The 22,402-nt window shown below is 38.2% G+C and overlaps 1 protein-coding gene across 1 annotated transcript in view; it reads left to right on the forward strand.

The window, feature by feature from the left end:
- Positions 1 to 929, forward strand: part of Foxp2 (forkhead box P2) — a 253,317-nt gene extending 252,388 nt beyond the window's left edge. Inside the window, exon 16 of the mRNA XM_052172433.1 lies at positions 555 to 929. Coding sequence (XP_052028393.1) covers positions 555 to 699 — 145 coding nt within the window. The 3' untranslated portion in view covers positions 700 to 929. The remainder of the gene's footprint in view (positions 1 to 554) is intronic.
- The last annotated feature ends 21,473 nt before the right edge of the window (positions 930 to 22,402 follow it).

Here is a 22,402-nt window from a genome sequence, read left to right on the forward strand (position 1 = left end):
TTACATAATGTATGTACACACACAAACATCAAGGTCTGTGCTTGTAAATCATTGCTGGCATCCTGTTGATAAAAATGCTTTAGCCTCTGTTTACTTCCTGAAGTTTGTTAGTATTTGTTTCAACAGACATGGCAATCTAGTCCATACCACTCAGTTTAAAAGCACACCAAAAATAAAGCTATAAAACTGAATCTGAAATACTGATAAATAGCACTCTCAGTTAAACCTCAGTGACGTAGGAACATTCTAATTTATCCATTACTTATTTGCTTGTTATTCCTTTAACCTTATTCTGTTTCTAACAAATACTAACAAAGCATTCCATTTGGAACAACAACACAGCCCAGCATGTGGAGACCCATGCACATATTCAGCTGAAGCCTGGCCCATGGTTCTGCAACTAAGTAGCTAATCAGCCTGTGCCCTCTGTCAGAGGCAGTTGGGGAAGACACTGGGTGCTCTTCCCTTGTCCAGTTGACCTCTTCATGACAAAATTGCTAAGCTCTTGCTTAGTAGTTATTTAGTAAAACTTTTTGCATTCACATGTTTTTCAGACATTCAATCCATGTCAAGGAAGAACCCGTGATTGCGGAGGATGAAGACTGTCCAATGTCATTAGTGACAACAGCCAATCACAGTCCAGAATTAGAAGATGACAGAGAGATTGAGGAAGAGCCTTTATCTGAGGACCTGGAATGAGAATGAACTGTGACACCTCAGTGTGAAGGGACATATCACTGACCTTCATAACCACTCCACAACCATGAATAGTTGACAAATTTTTACTGTGACTATTTATTAAGCATGGATAAAGGAGACAGCCCTAAAGGAACTTACTAAGCCAGCCCTTTGGGATTCAGAACCAACAGGCAAATTGCTTGTTTTCTTCTCTTTCTGTCGTTATTTTGTTCATTTGTTTGTTTGTTTTATTCTACTTTCTTTTCTTTTTTCCTTTTTTTCTTTTTTAGAAAAAAAAGGCAAAAAACTGATTTTCTTGGGAAAAGAAAGAACTGTTCTTTCTATAATGGCTCTGCCCATTTAAAAAATGTGGCTCTCAAGGGTTCATGAAATGACTGAGTATGAGGATCCATGTCCTATAGAAAGCAACTGCGCCTCATATACTGCCAAAAATAGTGTTAGTTTCATTAATGTGAATTTTCCAGCATTCAGTAGTTGTAATGTTAGAAACAATTGCTGGTCAAGTTCAACTTGTTGCTATTGTTTTTAATTTGCACAGGAGTAGTATCAGAAATTAGTGTCACTGCTTGTATCTAGCTGAATTTTAAACAACAGAACATTAGTTTTTTATGTTGGTGCCACCAACTGTAAATGACATAAGTTAGTTCTTACAAAACACAGTAATTAGACTGTTGCAACCATCTAAAACCTTAGGCTTCCAGTCTGTGCTGTTAGTGTAAAGATGTAAAGTGCAATCCTAAGCTAACATTATCTGTGCAAGCACCATAGAAACATTTGCATATCTGCATAGATCTTACAACTGTACTCTTTACCTCCTTGTGATAAAGCTTTGTCTACCTGCAAACACAGTCAAAGGCTACAGCTGCAAACCAAAGCCAACTCTAACCATGGCCAAGAGCTCAAGGACAGAAGCAGCCACATGCTTTGGTCAGCCTTCTGTAACTTCAATTAGTACAAAGGAACCTTTTCCATGAACTACCTGCTGTTTTCTGATGACCTCTGGGACCTTTTCATTTAGCCCTAAACAAAGAAACGAATATGACAAAACAAAAAACAAAAACAAAAAAAACCACAACTAAAAGAGTTCATTCAGTCACAGAGTAATCTTCTGAGGCCAAAAGTCCATCTAAATGCAATGAAGATTTGCTTTCATTAAAGACAGAGGTGAGGACAAAATCTGCAGTGGAAGTTATGACATGCTAGAAAGCAACAAATGTGGATCACTGACCAAAACAATTATGTACTTGATGCAAATGCAGATTGCGTATTGTTATATATATATAGTACATTGCGTTTTTGTTTTCCCCATCTTTTTGGTGGTGAGTACATGTTGTTAGAAGTACATGTCTTGTATGGTCTTAATCTCTGTTGTGTACTATTTTTTTATAGTCTTAAGTTATAATAAAAAAAAAACAAAAAAACAAAAAGTAGGAACCAAACATAAAAGGTCTAGTAAAGCCAAAAATTAATTTCCTATTGATTTTAAAGTGATCTAGCTGAGTTTTTACACTGAAAGCAAAGATTATAGCAAGTGTAGCCCATGGTATTTATTTTCAGTCAAACCAAAGTTACATATAATTCTGCCTCTGCTTATACGGGATATGAACACTAACACACTCCCTTCAAAGACTTGTGCAGGCCAAATTGTTGGAATGCTGATTTTCTTGACAACTCTAAACCCCAAAACTATGATAATACGTTATGGTGTAGTTGAAGATAGCATAGTCAGATGTTTGCTTAAAACCTAGAGACTTTACGTGTTGCTTTTCATGTGCTGTGCCAAGTCTTGATAATACTTTTTCCCCCAACCAAGGGACCTCATAACCTGATTATGGTTATTGCTTTACAAACAGTTTTGACAGAAGGTGGCTGCTAGAGCTTAACATATGTCCCGGTTCCATGGGATGGAGCCGGTTCTTGCAAACTAAGCTCAATGTTTATCCTTTGCTGAAGTCAGCAAATAGAGTTAGAGAGATACCCAGTCATCTATCACACCAAATAAAAGGACATAACGGCTTTCAAAGGGTTTTCCCACTTACCCAAAAGGCTTTCTGAAAGCTTCTACCTCTGCAAAAAAGAAAAAAGGAAAAAAAAAGAAAAAAAGGAGAAAAAAAAACAAGAAAAAAAGAGAAAAAAGTTAGAACAATTACGGCAGATTGCATGAAACATGAGAACGTCACAGTACCTGCTACTTTTCATTATGTTTGTCTTTGGGTCATGATCAACGAACCGGAAGTTATTGGTGTGGTATCAAAGGAGAGATTGGTATTCTGAAGGATGGTTCTCTGATGTCTAGGATACTGCTGTAGGGATAATCTGAAAGGGAAACGAGTCTTTCAGGTGCATGTTCAAAAAGCTTTGATGGACTGGAAGTAATTTGGAGAGTTGTTCCATCGGGAGGGTGGCCTAAGACTACAATGCTAAAGTATGCATACCTCAGTTTCAAAACTTTTGAAAGGAAGTCTCAGCCACAGAATGCATATACCTGTAGAGTTTTGCATGGGTTTTATATGAATACAATTTTAAAAAAAAAATAGCTGCTTGCACATTATACCAGAAAAACCTCCAAAACTGCAATTGCTTTGAAAATAGATTTTAGGTTTTTTGGAGTTTTCTGAAATGCTTGGTCTGTATTTTGATAATTGTGCATATTATGTAAAAATGTTGGTGGACCCATAAATGACCAGACTTTTTCTAAGAAAAATGTTGCTTCAATGCATTTCATGGATTTTTACTCTTCTATCATTGCTTGCTAGTCATAGCAAACCTCCTTTTCTGCATCTGCTTTGCGTAGCTATTGTAAGGCTTTGAACTAATGTATGTATTTATTGCTTGAACTTCTGTGCATACCTTATAAAGCATAATGTCTGACAATTTAAATGGCTCATGTATTCTTGCTTCTACCATAAGCTGATTATGGGGACTATGATCTTTTGTATACAGCAAATTTTAACTGTAGCACAAACATCTGTTTATGTATTGGTGGGATATACCTGTTTTATTTATCTTCTTTGAGGTAAACTAATTTTTGATACTTTTCATTACTGTGTACTATGTTCATACTTTGAATTCTCTGACGTTAGAAGTCATGGTTGAGAATTGTAACAGCTGTTATTTGTTCTGTATTCATGGCTTTCACTGCTGAATAAAATAAAGGACCAAACCTAGGATTTGAAAGAAAACTGCCTACCTCTAACACCAGGGAGTTACCAGATTCTATTTTACATAGTTTTAGTCTGCAAAGACACAATTACTTAAACCTAGTGGGCTTAAGACTTATATTCTATATGTTGGATTCATGGCACCGCTGTATTGTTTGAAAATCAATTAAAATTTTATGTGACTGTTACAAGTATTTGGTAGAATTACCACTAACTGGGTTTTCTTCAGATGAGTCAGATAAAGAGAACCGTCATCAGCATTCTGTGTCTCCAGCTGCTTGACTTCCTAGGAATGCATTTCCGTGTGATTAGGGAATTGAAGAACAGCCAGCTAGGACTGGAGCTACAGAAGTTCACTTAAAATAAATGGTCCTGGACTTTAATGTCCCTGGGCAGATTCCGTTGCAACATCCAATAGGCTATTTTGTAAATTTTTGAAATTGGGCGTTTACATTTTTTGAGAATTTGTAAGACCTCCTATTACTCATGTTAATATTAACACACGCCTGGACAGAAACTTCACTGGCATATTAGCTATTGAAAGAAATTTACTCTTGTTGCTTCATTCATTCGGGTTGCAATGAAAGGGGCTTTTTCCCTCTCCATCCAAGAACACTTGACAAATCTTACTTAACAGAAAAGAGGGATGTACATTTTTTTCTTTAGAATTAATGTATGAACAGTGTGTCACTTATACTGGATGTAAAAAAAAATGTATATGAAACCATTTCATTCAGTTGGTTACATTTCTGAAGTACAAATAAAAAAGATCTAAGTCTTTTTGACCCATTTATAACCACTAGGATTTTATTCTTTATGAGATATCACTCTTCCATACTAAAGACAAGTCACAAAGTTGTGTGTCCATGCCCTGCAATTTGTTGAAAAATAAACTCCTAGGAACTGAGGAATTCCAAAATAGATCATACCCAAAGGTAGTCAATATAAATTTTAGCTGCTTGTCAGATGCATCTAATAAGAATTATCCTTGGGTTCAAATGTGTTCTCTAGTAATCTTTGTTGTTTATTTTCCTGTTTTTATTCAAATAGACCTCAGCATTATAAATGTCAAACCTTAAAACATGTAGAGAGGAGCACTTCTTTTTTTCTTTCATAAACCCTTTGTACATGTGTGTGCACATGTGTGCAGATACACATAGACATTGATCATGCTCATGACATATTAGCACTATTTAGAGAATACCTAGGAAGAGTAGATACAAGTTTTGAATAGTTTTCTAAGATTCTAGGGATAAATACAAGACCTTTTTTGAGGCAAACCCTAGAAACATAGGAACTCTGTAGAGAAAAGTTTGGAAAAGTGAAATGGAGCATAAATGTGTTCAGTATATTTTTATTTTATGTATAATTTAACAATTTCTGTCATCCCAGTGAAAGCGTAACATAACTGACATGCTGTCCACAGGATAAGAATTGTTTCAAATTAAATTTGAATGTGAGATACATTTTCTTGAACCTTAAAACTCATCTTTTTCATATTGATTAGTTGGAAGTAAATGGATATTAACTTTCCCTGTCCAGTGTATTTTGTTAAATGACTAATGATGATATAATAAGAGTAAAGTGCTGGGGCCTTCTTTATATTAATATATAGAACATTACTGAGGGATTAAAACTAACAGTATAAAAAAAGAAGCAAGACTGATTTGGCAAATACTTTGTATTTAGCTCTTTATTCAAGCTCATGTTATTTTATTTACACACACTATGCTGCAGAGATATATTTTTGTGTGGTCAGACTGGATTGAAATGCTTTTAAAGTGTGGGTCACAAGTTACCTTCAAATTTTTAAGAATAATATAGAATATAGCTAAACAAACTCCAGTTATAGTGGTGAGTCACATGAATTCCCAGGACAGAAACAGTAAAGGTGAAGCAGTCTTGATTGTCATCTAGTCACATGGTCGCATGTCTTGTAGAATATTGGATTTAGACAAATCCCAATGTTGGAAGGCTGAAGAAAAAAATCTCAGCTGCATCTTCAAACTATTATTTAGTCTTTAAACTTTAAAGAAAACTCTATGAAGATTTACAAAATTACTTCAAAAGAATATGTAATCAGAAAAGGGAAAATATGACTTCACTGGGAATCTGACACAGACCTTGGTCTAGTCACTGTCAGGCCATAATAAAATAAAACACTATGTAGATGGACAGAGCAGTGGACACCAGAGCCGAGTTGAGGCTTATGTCTTATGGGAAGTTTTCAACTTATAGGTGACTCTGATATAAGAGTCAATACACACATGGCCATGCAGACAAACATAATAAACCAAAGCATGGCTTTAAGCCAAGGCATGCATCTAGCTGCAAAACTTTGTTGTGAACTTTCACTCCGATAATTCAAATAAGTGTTTCCCCTCCTCTCCTTTTTAATGTTTATTTTGCATGTGTGTGTGTGCTTGCCTGGATATTTTTGCACCACCATCTGCATGCCTAGTGCCCTCAGAGCCCAGAAGAAAGTCAGATATCCTGGAACTGGAGCCACATAGAGTTGAGAGACACTCTGCAGGTGCTAGGAACACAACCCAGGTCCTCTAGGAGGACACCCAGTGATCTTCAACCACTGAGCCATCTCTCCAGCCACTAATCTGTTACTTGAAATAATTCTCATCTTCCAAATTCACAGGTCATTAACTTCCATTGTTCTTATAAAACATTTTGTAAAATGTTGACACAATATATTGGCCCTGTCTTTATATTTGACACTACAATAAAGGAATGACCATGATCATTCAAAGGCAGATGTGAAGGTGAATAATAGGAGATAAAAATGTAGAGATGTGTTTAAGAAAATGATCCTGCTAGGAAGACAATGTAATTTTCAGGTCTTCCTGTCGCCATTGCAATGCTGAAGACATCATGCTTTAAGACTGGAGCACCCCACCCTGTTGAGATGTTTGTAGAAGAGCTTGAGTTCATTAGGCAGCTGCCATTCTGCTATGGAAGTTGTGGTGAGCAACAGGCATACTACAGTACTAACAGTCAGAGGTACTGTTAGGAGACAAATGCCCCCCCTTGGTATTATTTTCTTCTTTCCTGTGACAGTAGCAACCTAGATTCTTCACACATGTGACACTAGGAAGAGTGTCTGATCTGACCTCCCTACCTAGTTCTTCCTCAAATATATCTAAGTACTGGGCAAAATGAACAAAAATTTAAAAGTTCTAGTCTTTTTGATGAAACATATTGGACAAAAAAAAATCTCAGAAGAAAGTTAAAAAATTTAAATTTTTCACATGATATAAAGCTATTATAATACTATATTCACATTATTCCTCAAGCTAAAAATTTAAGCTATTCAAAATATAATGAAAACTAGCATGAGTGTGAGCTGAGAGTCTTGAAATTCTGTGATACTCCAACATTTAGTGCTGGCCATCTACCCAAGGACTACTCTGATCCACAGAGTAGATAATTAGTGTGTAGCTAGTCCACACACATACATGCACACACACACACACAAGTCAACAGAGCCTTAATAGAAAGAAATAGGTTTGCAGAAAATATGGGACATGCCTTTTTTGTGAGAATTTCAAAAGCATACTTCACTTTATTCCTGGAGGAGTTGATAATAGACATTACCTTAACTTTATCTGAAAACTAAAAATTGCAAAATGTTAGACAAGTTCATTTTGCATCATACCTGTGCAGAGCTACACAGGCTTTGTGAAACATTCTCCACATTTGCCTCTCACATGGCTCAGACTGTATTCCTGTCGAAGGGTCATTCGATATTCATCTCTGTCTATAATCAGTTGTCTGTTTTATGTGACATTATGTATCTCACCTTCTATTTCTCCATTGTTATAGGAATATTCTCTTCTATAAAATGGAAATAACTCAGTAATACTCTCCTCTGAAGAAATGCAAAACCATTATTGGTGAAGTGTGTATCAATAATTATCATCTTAAGTATTGGACAAATAACCTAAATTATCCTAATTATCTAATTGGGTGTGGCACATTTGATACTGTAGGTGTTAATTTTAACACATTGAAAAATTATTAGGTAACTTGAATGTAAATTTAAGTGGCAATCTCACTAAGAACATACATCAAAGCAGACTTCAAGCACCTTAGAAGAAATTGAATGACATATCCAGAAAAATTACCAAGGAATCTAAATCTACTTTTTTTGAGGGGAATGAGTATATCACATGCCCAGAGACTCACAAATTATGGCTTAAAGAGTTCATTTTCTTTGATACCGGTCTTATAAGCAGTTATATCTTATCACATTAGGGGGCTAGTAGGTAACAACTTTTTGTTTAATGATTATTGCCAGGTAAATTTTAAGCCAAAAAGTTTTCTTTTCTCACTAAGGTACCATAAATATCTATCTACTCACTTAATTGGTGGCATGTGTGGGATGATTCTCACTATGTAGTAGCTTTTCCTGGGGTGGAACTTGCCATGTAGATCAAACTCACAAGATCCACCTTCTTCTTCCTCCTGAGTGCTGGGGTTAGACTCATATTTTACCAAATGTAGCCTCCAATTACCTTTGGCCCTAACAGTATTGAATAAATAAACACTTTTTGTGACTTAGCTTTAAGACATTCCCCAGCCAACCTAGTGTAAAAAGGACATTCAATGACAGATCACAATGAAGGGTACTCGTGGTTCCAGAGATACATCATGCATCCCTGTATTAACAACAACAAAAAGTAGAGATATGTGAAATTGAATGTGGGACTTGGACCTGAATTAAAAAAAATAGCTTTTATTCATCTGTAGCTCTATGCAATTCACAATATATACAATGCATAAAGAAGCTTATTAAAGTTGTGCTAGATTCTGAAGTTACAGCCTTGCATTTTGCAAGAAGGCAGACATGTCATTGTCCATAATAATATCTGCCTTAATGGTAAGCCAGGGAATTTGATGTCAAGTCAATGATTTCTCTACCTATATTGGATCCCCCATTGGCAATGAGTTGAGACAAATATTTACACTAAGGATCCAAACCTCGAGGCTTAACAGTGCATAGAGCCATGAACTGGAAATAATTTCATGCTGGGATATTGGGCATTAAAGCAGAGTGATTGGAAAAGTTAACTGATATATATATTATAGTGTATTAAATTCGCCCAGACATAGAGCACCACATATCCATGGCTACTATTCCAGAAGTACCACAATTTATTATATATTTTTTGAAAACTGGCATCCATTCTCCCTGGCTCTTTCTGGGACAGCAAAGTTTCCCCTCTTTGTGCTTCAGGTCAGCATCCTCTTCTCTTATTTGCAAGCAAACTTTTAGAACGTGATTTATGTTTGTTCTTTAGACATGAATTTTGGAGCAAGTATATCTCTTTCTCAAAACTATCAATATACAATGTATGATCCCAAACACCTTCTCCTACACCATCACAGGTAAGTACTTTGGATAAAAAAATTCTCTGATGTCTTACAGCTGGAATCCAACCATATTTACTCATGTTTATAGACAAACCTCCCCTCCTTTCCTTAGAAAGAGTGGAAGATGATATCTCTCTCCTAAATGTAGCCTCCAGGTACAATTCACACTATGTATTGATCAGAATTACAAGATCTAGTGGCTCTTGCCTTTGTGAGAGTTCACTGGACTCATCAGCAATGTCCTTGCACTCTGCCTGTGTAATCTGATATTCTAAGTAACTATGAGTGAATTCCCATCAAATGTTGTCAATGCTTAATCATCACTGCATTCTGTGGAATATCACTGCCTGTAGCTGCCTGCCTTGAAAATATTTCCTTCTGTCTCAGCTGCTATTCTTAAGTTTTGTGAGAGAGAGAGAGAGAGAGAGAGAGAGAGAGAGAGAGAGAGAGAGAGAGAGAGAATAAGCAGATGCCATGGCACACTTGTGGAGGAGGTCAAAGAACAACTTGCGATAGTCAATTTTCTCCTTCCATCATGTGGGTTCTAGGGACTGAACTTGGGTCTTCACAATTAGAGATAGCTACTTTACTCTCTAAGTCATCTCACTAGTACTGCCCTTTGTACATTTTGTGGCCTAAAGTTCCATGACAGACTTGAAACTATGTGTATTATCATGGAGTTTTCTTGTTTGACTCACACTCTCAGATATTTCTTTACACTTAGTAACCTGGCTTCTCTTCTTTCAGAAGCCAGCTTGGGTAAAAAGACATCAAAATTCCTATGCCTAGCATAAAAAAACTCCTCAGTTGTAATAAATAATGCTGTGACACTGACATGGTGCCCTTTTCACTTCCTATTTTGGCTCATGTTCCAGATGTTGGATGATTCTACAAAATAATCTCCACTACCTCATCTGTTACTAGGCCCTAAGAAATTATCAAGAAACTGTTAATAAACTTGGAAGATATGTTCAAATCACATGGAAGAGTAAACTCACTTGAACTCTCTCCTATACCATTCTACAGAAAACTAGACATTACAACCAGATTCCAAGTTGATGCTGAAGATCCTCAGTCTTTTAAACTTTTCTTCTTTGTATTCTTTTTCCATGACATATGGACTGCTCATGTCAGACAGACAGTGTTGACTTGTCAAGCATTAACAGAATTTTGTTCATTTGAAGTTGGATTAGGGTTTGAACTTCATGATTCATGATAGCCAAAAGATGCTATTGATACATACAGGAGTCATACTTCAGAAATCAGTTATGTGAGCAATTCATGGAGTTCTTCATGGTTGTTATGGGAAACTAACTTTCTATTGCTTATTTGAGGGTTTAAACTGTGGGGTCAAATCTTCTCCAAGACTCAAGAATTACATATTATCTCAATAGAAACAAAAATGTTTTTAAAATGCTAGGAGGCATATGACTTTAATCTCAGCATTTCATAGGCAGACTAACCTCTGTGAGTATGTAAGCAGACTGGTCTACATGGTAAGTCAAGTTCCAGGACATACAGGGCTATAAAGATAAAGAGGTCCTGTCTCAAAACAATAAACAAAACAAAATAAAAGCCTTGGGGGCAGAGTAAATAGAGTTATATATGAAAGTATACATAGGGGGTCCTATTTTTTATTTCTGTTTCTATGATAAAATACCTTGACCCAAATCCCTGTAGTCTCTCATTTCTGGGAAGTCATAGCAGAATATCAAAGTATACTGCCATATCACATCTAGTAGCAATCCCCTGCTTAGGGAATGGTGCCACCCACAGTGGCCTGGGACTTTTCTTAACAACCATAATCAAGACAATCCTCTACAGACATGTCCAAAACCCAACTTGATCTGACAAACACTCACTGAGACTCTTTTAGAGGGTAATTCCATGTTGTTCCAAGTTGACAATTAAAATTAATGATCAAATCAGGAAATAAGAGAATCAGAACTCAGATACTTACCAATAGAAAAATATTTGGTTGATGTGGCAACTCACCTGTAATTCTAGCCTTGAAGGCAGAAACAGAAGTTCCCAGGAGCAGATGGCTAGCAAGACTAACTCTATCAGCGAGCTGTGGGTGTCTTTAGAGACCCTGCCTTTAAAAATAAGAAGGAAGAGCAATAGAGAATGACTTTCAGTATCAAACGTAAGCCTTCATGTACACAAGCACACATGTGCATGAGCACTCATACATATGTTTCTATGAAAATATCAACATATATTTCACACACATAATATTCACACACACACATATACACACACATCACACACACACACACACACACACACACACACACAAACTAGAGTTGGAGGAAGAAGCCCAAGTACCAATGCAAATTAATGTTCCAAGGAAGCCTAAAGGATTTTCTAGGCCTATCAGATATGGTACTTCCCTCTTGGTAATTTTTGAAAACACATACTCGATGGGTGTTGAGGCCTTAAGCTGGGTCCATGGAGACTTAGTTTCAAACCTGACTTGTTTCCTAATTCAGTGGCATTGTCTCAAAAAATTGCTTTACTCTCTGTGTAAGAGCATGTTCATACGTACAAAGAAAAATAACACAGTATTTGAGCAGATGCCCTTGAAGGTCACTTTCAGCTTTAAAATCCTTTGATTCACTCAAATCTAAATTCAATGACTAAATTTAGTAATCATGATCTAAGAAACTGTTTTTCCAAAGGTAAAAAGAAACCAAGTGTGGGCAGCTTTTGAGAGCTGATCAATATCTAACTTCAATAAATGATGAGTTATTTGTTCTGATCGAGGGAAGCTGGTTTGAAATGAGGAGACTGGATGATTCAGAAATCTTGGTATTTGAGCTACTTCACAACTAATTGGCTGCACAGATAACAGTTGTGGGTCAGAGAAGCTGCCTTGTCCTTTTGCACCAAGTGCTTTGAGAGAGAAAGAACTTTATCTGGTGGAAAAGAAAAGGAAATCTGATCCCAGTAGATTCTTACTCCATACACAGAAGCTTGGGTTCCCCAGCCTTAGAGGGCTATAGCCAGAGATTTTGATATAAACGGCTGGGTCCAGCAACCCCAACAAGGGAGACTCATCTTTGTGTCAGAACTGCCAAATGAAGCAGTAAATAATGACAAAGAGCAAGAGATTTATTCAATAGTTCCAAATTGTAAAAAGGAACAAATAATGGGGCCCAGGGACCCCAAGTCCATCTTCAGGGAACAAAATGAGCTACAGGAAGAGTCTGGGCAAGGAACAATGGATATGTATAATTATGCAATTCTTATCTATGTGATCTTATCCATCATTGCCTCCGATTCCGATTCCGATCTGCAGTGTTTGTTGCCTGAGAGTCTACATCTAGTTCCTAGGAAATAGCTGCTTCTGCTCCACGGTGCCTCTTACCTTTATTTGGTTGGTTACCTGTCTGTCCTGTAGAACTTTGTTCTTCCTAGACTCTAAAGTGGAAGGTGTTTAGAACAATGACTTATCTCTGTGCCTTTACCTAAAGTAAAAGAGATAGATACTTAAGGAAGGGAGAGATGTCAGGATTTTGTCCTGTTTTCAGGCAGGTCCAAATAAGGTATCAATGCTTTGTAACCAAAGCTGTAAATATGCTTTTAGTCCCTGGCACAGTTGTTGTCTCTGAGACCTATTGTCTCTGTCTGCTATCTAGGCCTAATTCTGAAAGCATCTAGCCTGCGTGCCATCTAATATAAGCCTAGAATGTTTTCAGTCTCCAAGACTTAACTGCTGAACAAGCTCATACTTTCAACTTCTTTCTTAACTCTGCCTGGCTAGTTCAAGTCAGCTGTTCTGCCTCAAACTCCTTTCAAGCTGGCTGACTCAATCTGGCTTCTCTCAGTTTCTGACTGAATTGTTCTATTTGGCCTCACACTAACTCTGGTAATTCATTCTAATCTTCAACTGCCTCTGCTGACATGCACTGAACTGCATGAAACCATGAATGAATTCAACTCCAGTGCACTGCACAAACTACACTGACTTTCAACTCCCAGCTCAATCAAATCACTGCACAGCTGATAGAAGTCCACTCACTCAACTCCCTCCTATTACACATCTCTTGCAAACACGGCTACTTCCTTCTACAAACTAACCTTACCTAGATTGTTAGGGATTAAAGATGTGTACTAAAGGTAAATATATATTCCAGCCTATTCACACAAATATCTTTGGATAGCTTCCCTTGCCAGAGTAGCCATGTTGCTGGATTAAAACTCCTCTGTGAAAAGCAGCTCTAACATATTTCTGTTCCAGTTTGGGCTTCATAATTGCAAAATGGGATGATTGCAATGACAATTTCTCAGGGCTTCTTAAACAAAGATGAAGTGAGCCCATTCACTTGTTTATTTATTTGATATCAGGGACAAATCAGACAGTGATCTAGTTCCAGAAAAGGTAATTAATAAAGCATCAAAAAGAGCCTTCAGCCAGATGGTAGTGGCGCATGCCTTTAATTCCATCACTTGGGAGACAGAGGCAGGCAGATTTCTGAGTTCAAGGCCAGCCTGGTCTACAGAGTGAGTTCCAGGACAGACAGGGCTATACAGAGAAACCCTGTCTCGAAAAACAAAAACAAAAACAAAAAAAACAAAAAAAGCAAAAACAAAAAAAGAGCCTTCATTCTTAGTGAGCCAAACATAGCCAGGAGGACAAAGCTATTTGAACAATGTACCTGACACACAATAACTTCTCAAAATATGTTAGGACCTTTCTTGTTAAATTGTGTGTATGTGTGTGTGCGTGTGTGCGTGTGTGTGTTTAACATTTTGAAAATGTCCTTAGAAACTTCTTTAGGTGGAACCTAATATTTTTTTTCTTTTTTAAAACGATATGTTTTTTCCGACATTGTAGTATAATTATATTTTTCCCTTTCCCCTTTCCACCCTCCAGATAATCCTCTCTTTGCTCTCTTTCAAACATGGCTTCTTTTTACCTTGATTGCTGTTAATATGCATATGTGTTTACAAATATATCCATAAATATAGTGTGCTCAGTTTGTATAGTGTCAGTAAAAGTATTATGTAAGGTGATAAAAAACCCTAGGACAAATGAGATGGTTCATTGGGTAAAGGTATTTGCTGAAGAGATGACAGCCTGGGTTTAATTCTGGAATCCACATAGTAGAAGAAAAGAACCAACTCCCAAAATTTGTCATTGACTCAAAACAAACAGACATAGAGACAAACCCAAAAATACTATAGCTCTTACTTCAAAGGGAATAAGAGATAGATATTTTGGAGCCAAGTTTGAGTGACCATGGCCTATGATACAAGGAGCTAAGCTACCCCAGGTAGCACAGTCCCACATGGAAGCAGTTACATGGAGTTTTATAACAGAACAAAGAAAGTCATCAATCAAGGCAGTTTTTAAATGCACTGGGGGAAGCATCAGAGGCAGCTACATTCACAAGTTATATGGGAGAAATCCCTTAAATTGCTCAGGAGCTGTTGACACACTTAGTCCTTCCATTGCAGAAAACAGTGCTTTATAGTTAATGTATTCCAAAGCTTTTTATCTGTTATCAGGGTCTGATAGGAACTTTGAAGGGATACTCTTAAGTACCTTGAATATAGCCCCAAATAAATTTTAATTATGCTGTGGGATAGGGATATCAAATGCCCAAGAAGCACCTAAAGAAAAATCCTTAGTCATCAGGGAAATGCATATCAAAACAACCCTGAGATTCAGCCTCATATCAGTCAGAATGGCTAAGATCAAAAACTCCGGTGACAGCAGATGCTGGCAATGATGTGGAGAAAGAGGAATATTCCTCCATTGTTGGAGGGATTGCAAGCTGGTACAAGCACTCTAGAAATCAGTCTGGAGGTTCCTCAGAAAACTGGGTATAGTATTACCTGAAGACCTAGCTATACCACTCCTGGGTATATATCCAGAAGATGCTCCAAGACATAACAAGGACACATGCTCCACTATGTTCATAGCAGCCTTATTTATAATAGCCAGGAGTTGGAAAGAACCCAAATGTCCCTCAACAGAGGAATGGATACAGAAAATGTAGTACATTTACACAATGGAGTGTAATGGAGTACTCAGCTACTAAAAACAATGAATTCATGAAATTCTTAGGTAATGGATGGAACTAGAAAATATCACCCTGAGTGAGGTAACCCAATCACAAAAAAACACACAGGGTAAGCACTCACTTATAAGTGAATACTACCCCAAAAGCTCAGAATACCCAAGATACAATTCACAGACCACATGAATCTCAAGAAGGAAGATCAAAGTGTGAATGCTTCAGTCCTTCTTAGAAAGGGGAACAAAATACTCCCGGGAACAAATATAGAGACAAAGTGTGGAACAGAGACTGAAGGAAAGGCCACCCGGAGACTGTCACACCTGGGGCATATAAGACGCCAAACCCAAACACTTGTGGATGCCAAGAAGTGCTTGATGATGGGAGTCTGATATTAACTGTCTCCTGAGAGACTCTGCCAGAGCCTGACAAATACAGAGGTGGACACTCTCAGCCAACCATTAGACTGGGCAGTGGGTCCTCAATGGAGGAGTTATAGAAAGGACTGAACGAGCTGAAGGGGTTTGCAACCTCATAGGAAAAACAACAATATCAGCCCACTAGATCACCCAGGGTTTCCTGGGACTAACCCACCAACCAAAGAATACACATGGAGTGACCCATGGCTCCAACCGCACAGGAGCCATCAATGGGAGGTGAGGCCCTTGGTACTATGAAGATTGAATCCTCCAGTGTAGGGGAATGACAGGACAGTGAGGTGGGAGTGGGTTGGTGAGTAGGGGAACACCTTCTTAGAAGCAGTGGGGAGGAGATAGGATAGGGAATTTTCAGAAGGGAAGCCAGGAAAAGGGATAACATTTGAAATGTAAATTAATAAAATATCGAATAATAATAATAAAAATGAAATATCTCAAATGCTCCTTTGTGATTGTTTTTAATCAGTTGCTTAGTCTATATGGACAGCTTCTTTCCAGTTCACATTGTTGTCATGTTCTCCCAACCCCAAACACACAGTATATAAATTTAGTCTAATATGTAAATGAAAAAAGTTTTAATATACACTGCTAAGGTTTACAAATGAATGTACTCAATGATTGTGGAGTTTGTCATTTTGTATAATTTGTCTGAGGATAGTCAATTTGAAATCCTGGAAATAGCCAACACATTTTCATCTTCTAAAAATCAGTGACCAAATAACATTAAATGTCACATTCTGTGGATTTCTGATGTTTTTGAAAACCAACTATCTATGTAAAGTAATCTGGGCTGTTCTCTGTTAACCACTCTCAGCTATTTCTAAGTAAATACCTTGAAAACAGGCTAACAATAAACTTAGCTATGAATTTGCTATTTGGCCCTTAACTTACAGGTTTATTCATCTCAGATCAGATTATAATAAGTTATAGAAGAAATAGGTCTAAGCCCTGTACTTTTAAAAATTTTGTATCAATAGAAGAAATTTTACCAACGAAAACCTTGATTTTGCATCAAAATACATTCTGTATCAAAATAAGAAATTGTGACTTCAATTTAGTAGCAATTACAAGGATTTCTACCAAATAAGATTATAGCCATACAATCAATTCTAGCTATTTCTACCCTGTTTCAATTATGACCATTTCTAAATTCCCTAGAAAGACAACCTTAGACTAACCACCTGCAGCCCCAAAGCCTAAGGGACTTGGACGATGACTCTTCATGACTTCTTCAAGCTGAATATGAGTGTTGAGATAATTTTGAGGGGGGTGGGTAGGGGAAATGGGGGAGTTTCTTGGTCTTAAGAAGTTATTTATTAAGATGTTATTTATTTACTTGTCATTGAGATAAATCTGTCTCCTAACAGCTTCCCATAGTAGATTTAAAGAAGCAACTGAGCATCTTATCTCCAAATGAGGTGATACTTTGTGGCTAGGTTGCCACTGGGCAGAAACTGCCAATCTCTTCTGCAGACCTGTACTGTTCTTGAAAGGACACAATTTTCAGGTTAGGACAGCTTAGTTCTGCTGAGACAGAATAGGCTAGTCCTTAATAATTCTGTTTTTCAAAAGGCCTGTCAGATGATCCTGGGTCAGAAGGCTAAAGATGGATGCTCTAGCTTCCTGATTTAATGGGACTCTATAGGTAGACAGCTGTCTTTACAGTTTGTCTCACTTCTGGAAGACGTGTTAGGCTTACTATATATTTTCAGTTAATGTTGGTCATTCTCAGATTTCTGACTGGGTTTAAAGACTACTTATAATTTCATAGCCAACCGAGGCTACTTAACATTGAGAGAACAGATCTGAGAGGAAGGATTTCAGATGGCATTCAATCTAATTCCAGGATATAAGTCAAGTGTAGAATTTTAAGGTAGGTCTATTTTGTACTTTACAAATTACAAAATGGTAATAGTTGTGCTCAATTTACATTTGAGATGAAAGTTTAGATTTTATTAGAACAGAAAGGGGGAAGTATTGTGGAAGGGCCTGGTACTGTTTGTGTTTTGATGTTAATTCAGTTCTCCTGGGAGGGGCTTTGGAAACGGAGTGAGTCACATACTTAGGTGACTTCTTATAAACCATCCTCTAATGAATAAAGGAGCCAATCAGTGGGTGACTAGGAGGGACTTCTGGGTTGGATAGGGAAAGAGAGGAAGCAGGAGGGAGAGAGGCCATTTTGGACAGGATATCGAGAGGACATGATGTAGTGTCTCCTGGCTTATGGCAAAATTTTCCACCACAGGATTTAGGTTTTATATGGCTTACAAGATTAGGATTCTAGTTGTTGTGCTCAAAGATTGAGTTACCATTGTTTCTGAAAAAAAAAATCAATGACCAAAATACTTATTTTTTGTTTCCACAGCAACTCTTTTAATACAGACTGTTTTTTTTTTTTTAATGTAGAAACACTGTGGGCAAGTTGCAAGCCATCTCATTGGAAGCTCATTGCTACTTTGTACTATGCGAAATTTCCTCTTTTATCAGATAGGAAAATGAAAGCTGGAAAAACTACAGTAACCTCAACAAAGTCAGAACTGGAGTGAAAAGCTAGAACTGAAGTACACTTTCCACTGCTTACAAAGAAACTATCAGCTCGGTTTTACATAGGCAGACATGACAAATTCACAGCAAAAGTTAAATATATAAAATACATAGTTTACTAAGGCTAAAGGAATGTTATATGCAAAAAAATATCCTTAGGTAGAAATTACAAGCACATATGTTTTGAGAGGCACCAAATCCTATAGTTTATGACAAATATCTTTGTTTTTCAACTTGTTTAAGGTCTACTTAGTTTGCATATGAATTCAGGTAACAGCATGAATGTTGTTGCCTTTGTTTCCCATTAATCAGTGTGGAATAATTTTGAAATAGATTAGCAACATGACATTTTAGATAGGCTCTAAACACCTTAGTGGAAGTCTATATGACTAGTTATATTTGGCCTTCTGCTAGTGTTTCCTGGAGCTACAGGTGACTTAGGTATCAAACCAATTTTAGGCAAATACACCATTAAGAGACATTTCTTAAAGTCACCAAATAAATGCTCTATCCATTCAGTTAACACTGTACCTAGTACCAAGGGGTACTCAGTAAAAGTGATCCCACATAAGTGATATGATGTAGTAGAAAATACAGATCTTTTCATTATTACTAAAACTACTCAGTATCACCTACATTTTCTGTTTATTAGCATTTTGTTTCAGTGTTTGTAGGCATAATAATTGCTGGGTCAATTGGCCAGCTTAATTGGAAAATATTTTGAAAAGAAAAGTTAAAAGGCACAACGGGAATATTGAGTATCATTTCAATTCCAATTTCTATTCTCTGCTAGTTCCCTTGTAAGAAAAGGAGAACAAAGGCATTACCCAACAAGGCTTTTAGTGAGGACAGAATTGCTTACACATCCAAATACATCAGGCAAGTTTGCAACACACGATTAGGCAGCCAATTGTGTTGAAAATATGCTTGCTCATTCACAGAAGACCACACCCCAGGCTCATGCTCTCCCTGTCTTCAATTCTCAAGTTCAGTTAGCCATTCTTGGTGTGTGTGTGTGTGTGTGTGTGTGTGTGTGTGTGTGTGTGTGTGTGAGAGAGAGAGAGAGAGAGAGAGAGAGAGAGAGAGAGAGAGAGAGCAATTAGGTCACCAGTAGTTAAGAGTCACAGGGATGTATAGGTGAGACACAATGTAGTCACTAATCCACTGTAGCCTAGGAATGCTTTTCTCTTGGCTGTTTCCACCTTTCCGGTCATTACTCTCTATCAAAGTACACTGGTGAGCGACAAATAAATGGCAATGATCCATTTCTGAAAAACAGTGATACTATAAAACTTGATTATTTTTCTTCTCTAGGTGTCACATGAAAACCGAGGCCCCATTGTATATTTAATCTCAGGTTCATTTCCTTATTTTTATCTCTTGGCGAACGTTAATGTTAATTCTAAGGCTGCCATTCACTTTTGAATGACCTAAAGTACAGTAGTGCAAATCAAAGTCAAGCAAGAAGCAAGGATTATTTTCTTTTCATTGTTTTTGCTTGGATTGATTGGCTTGGTACATAAAGAGAAGTCTCTTACAAAGAATGGACTTGAGGTCTGCAGAAAACATCATGTCACGTGACCGTTCACCCCTTTGCCAATCTCTTGTTTCAGTTGCTTTTAGCTATATGACTGACCAGTTAGCAGGCCATTCCTTAGCATCTGCTCTTTAGGGTTGGGCTTGACTATATGCGGAGGGCTAGGTCTTCTAAGTGCTAAATGTTGTTCTCACTCCCAACAGGTTATCACATAAAGTGTAGGAGATGAAATCCCAATGCTAGCTGGCTGACCAAGCAGAAAGAATAACCCGACTTCCACTTAAGCAACAAATTCTACTTGCTTTCTCCCAGGTGCTTGCTGATTTCCTGAAGTGCTTGCTGATTCCCTGTCCGTCATTACCCAAGGTAAATCCTAATGCACAAACTACACAATTTCACATGGCACTGTTTAGTTTTTGTCCACATTACGCAAACCCTGGAGACAGCGTCAGTTGAAGAGCTGTCTATACCATATTGGCCTCTGACCATTTCTTTAAGGCATTTTTGTAATTGCCAGGCACAGAAGCAAGCAGCTGTGGGACATGAAACCATGCCAGGAGCTTTGGTAAGGTAGAGTAGCAGGTCGAGACCTGAAGACTCAGTGGGCACACACCTGAGGCTTAGGTGACTCCCAGCTCCCTGCCAGAGTCCTGACTAAGAACATGTGCCATGCTTCTCACATAAAAGAAATGCAACCACAAGTCATGTAGGCCCCAAACCAAGTTCTCCACGATAATGAGGTACCTAGAGGCCCGGAGAGCTTAGCCAATAAGCTTCCCTTACCAGATGTTCCTTCCTGCACAAGGTATTTCATCTCAGGACCACCCTGCTTTGGTTTTAGGAATCCACTTTCTGCCATGACAATAAACTGTTTAGAACAACAGACTGTCTCTTTTTATGAAGATTCTCTGCGGGGAGCCATAAAGAAGGCTTTGGCCTACAAAGCCACACCCTAATCTCCCATAGAGAGCCTCTCTGCACTGTCAGCCACAGCTACTACCAAGCCTGCCAAGCCAAAGATGACAATCACTACTGGGACAAGCCGGGATCTCCCCTTTACTTGTCCTGGACCCCAGGGTAGACGCTGTCCCCATCAACCCACCCGACCCCCCTTTCTCTGTTCTTCTGGAACTCCCAGCCACACAACACTTGGATGTCGAAGAGCATGAGAACACCACAGTCCCAGCCTCATGGCAGCCCAGGGATCTCTGTAACAGCTCCAGCTTTCCCGAATCTCAGACTGCAATTTCACACTCCCAGAGGTGTTTCCTTTCAGTTCTCCTTCCATCTCCTCAAGTGGCCTGTGCCCAGTGGCAGAGCAGACTCGGGCCTACAACTCCACAAGCCCTTTGTAGGTCGGGCCATCCCATTCAGATGAGTGGAGGCTATATAAAAGAAAGGTCGCTGAGCAAGCCACAGGAAGCCAGTAAGCAGATTTCCTCCATGGTTGTTTTACGCCTCTGTTCTCGCCTTGGTTTTCCCCAATATATGGTGATATATAATGATATATATATATGATATATATGATGATATATATATGATAATATATATAAGGTTTCTCCTTATAACCTATAAGCCCAACAAACCCTTTCCTTCTCACATTCCTTCAGAATATTTTATTTAGCACTATAGTGATGGGGGGGGTCTATTCATTCCATTTTGTCTCCACTCAGGCAGTAGGTCATAAGTCATCCAGGCCAGAAGACCATGAAACTGGGGCATAATCCATCTGCTCCAGCAGCAGACCCCAGAGCCCAGGAACAAGACAATAAAATTTCCCACCCAAGGAACAGCCTGAAGATAGGCACATGAAAGGAAGACACCCTCTCTCAGGATAGGTCATCTGTGCTGGACAGCCGATCTAGGAGTTAATAATTCATAATGCAGGAACACAGTCTGTCTGGGACATCCCAGCACCCACCAATGAAGTTTTAAAGTATTAATCCTAATATAGTAGATAACCAAAATTGTACTAATGTCAGGGCTTTGGCCCTTACCAATCACCTTAGAGATGACCTAATCCTTCTAGAGATTACACTTCCCTATAAGAAAGCCTGTGTCCCTTTGTCTGGGGGGTTCCCATTTTGCTATGGTGGTCACCCCTGTACACTGATTGTTTCTGTAGAATAAACACTCTGATCTTTCATACTATTTGAGACTGGGGTCTTCCTTCAGTGATTCTGAACTCTAACAATAGGAAAGCAAGCTAGATGACCACCAGATTCTTTGTTAACAACCAGTTGCAGCTGCAACACAAAACTATCTCAGCTCAGAAAACAACATAGATATACTGTTATGGCTTGAATATAAAATGTCTCCATGGGTTATCCTATTTGAACATGTGATCCTCAAAAGATGTCACTGTTTGGGAAGATTGGAACCGAGGAGGTTATTTATATCTAGGAAGTGAGTCACTGGGGGCAGGCCTTGAGGTTTAGAGCTGACTTCATCTCCTGTGCTCTTTCTGCTTCCTGACTAGGGAAACAATGTAAACATGTGTCTCTTACTCTGGCTGCCCACCTTCTTTTGGGTAATGGGACTGTATCCCTTCAGCCATGCTGAAAGTTGCCTTCTGTTAGGTTTGGTCATAGCAGTGAGAAAATTAACCAATCT

The sequence above is a fragment of the Apodemus sylvaticus genome, chromosome 2 (assembly GCF_947179515.1).
Source record: "Apodemus sylvaticus chromosome 2, mApoSyl1.1, whole genome shotgun sequence".
NCBI classification, from domain to species: Eukaryota; Metazoa; Chordata; class Mammalia; order Rodentia; family Muridae; genus Apodemus; species Apodemus sylvaticus.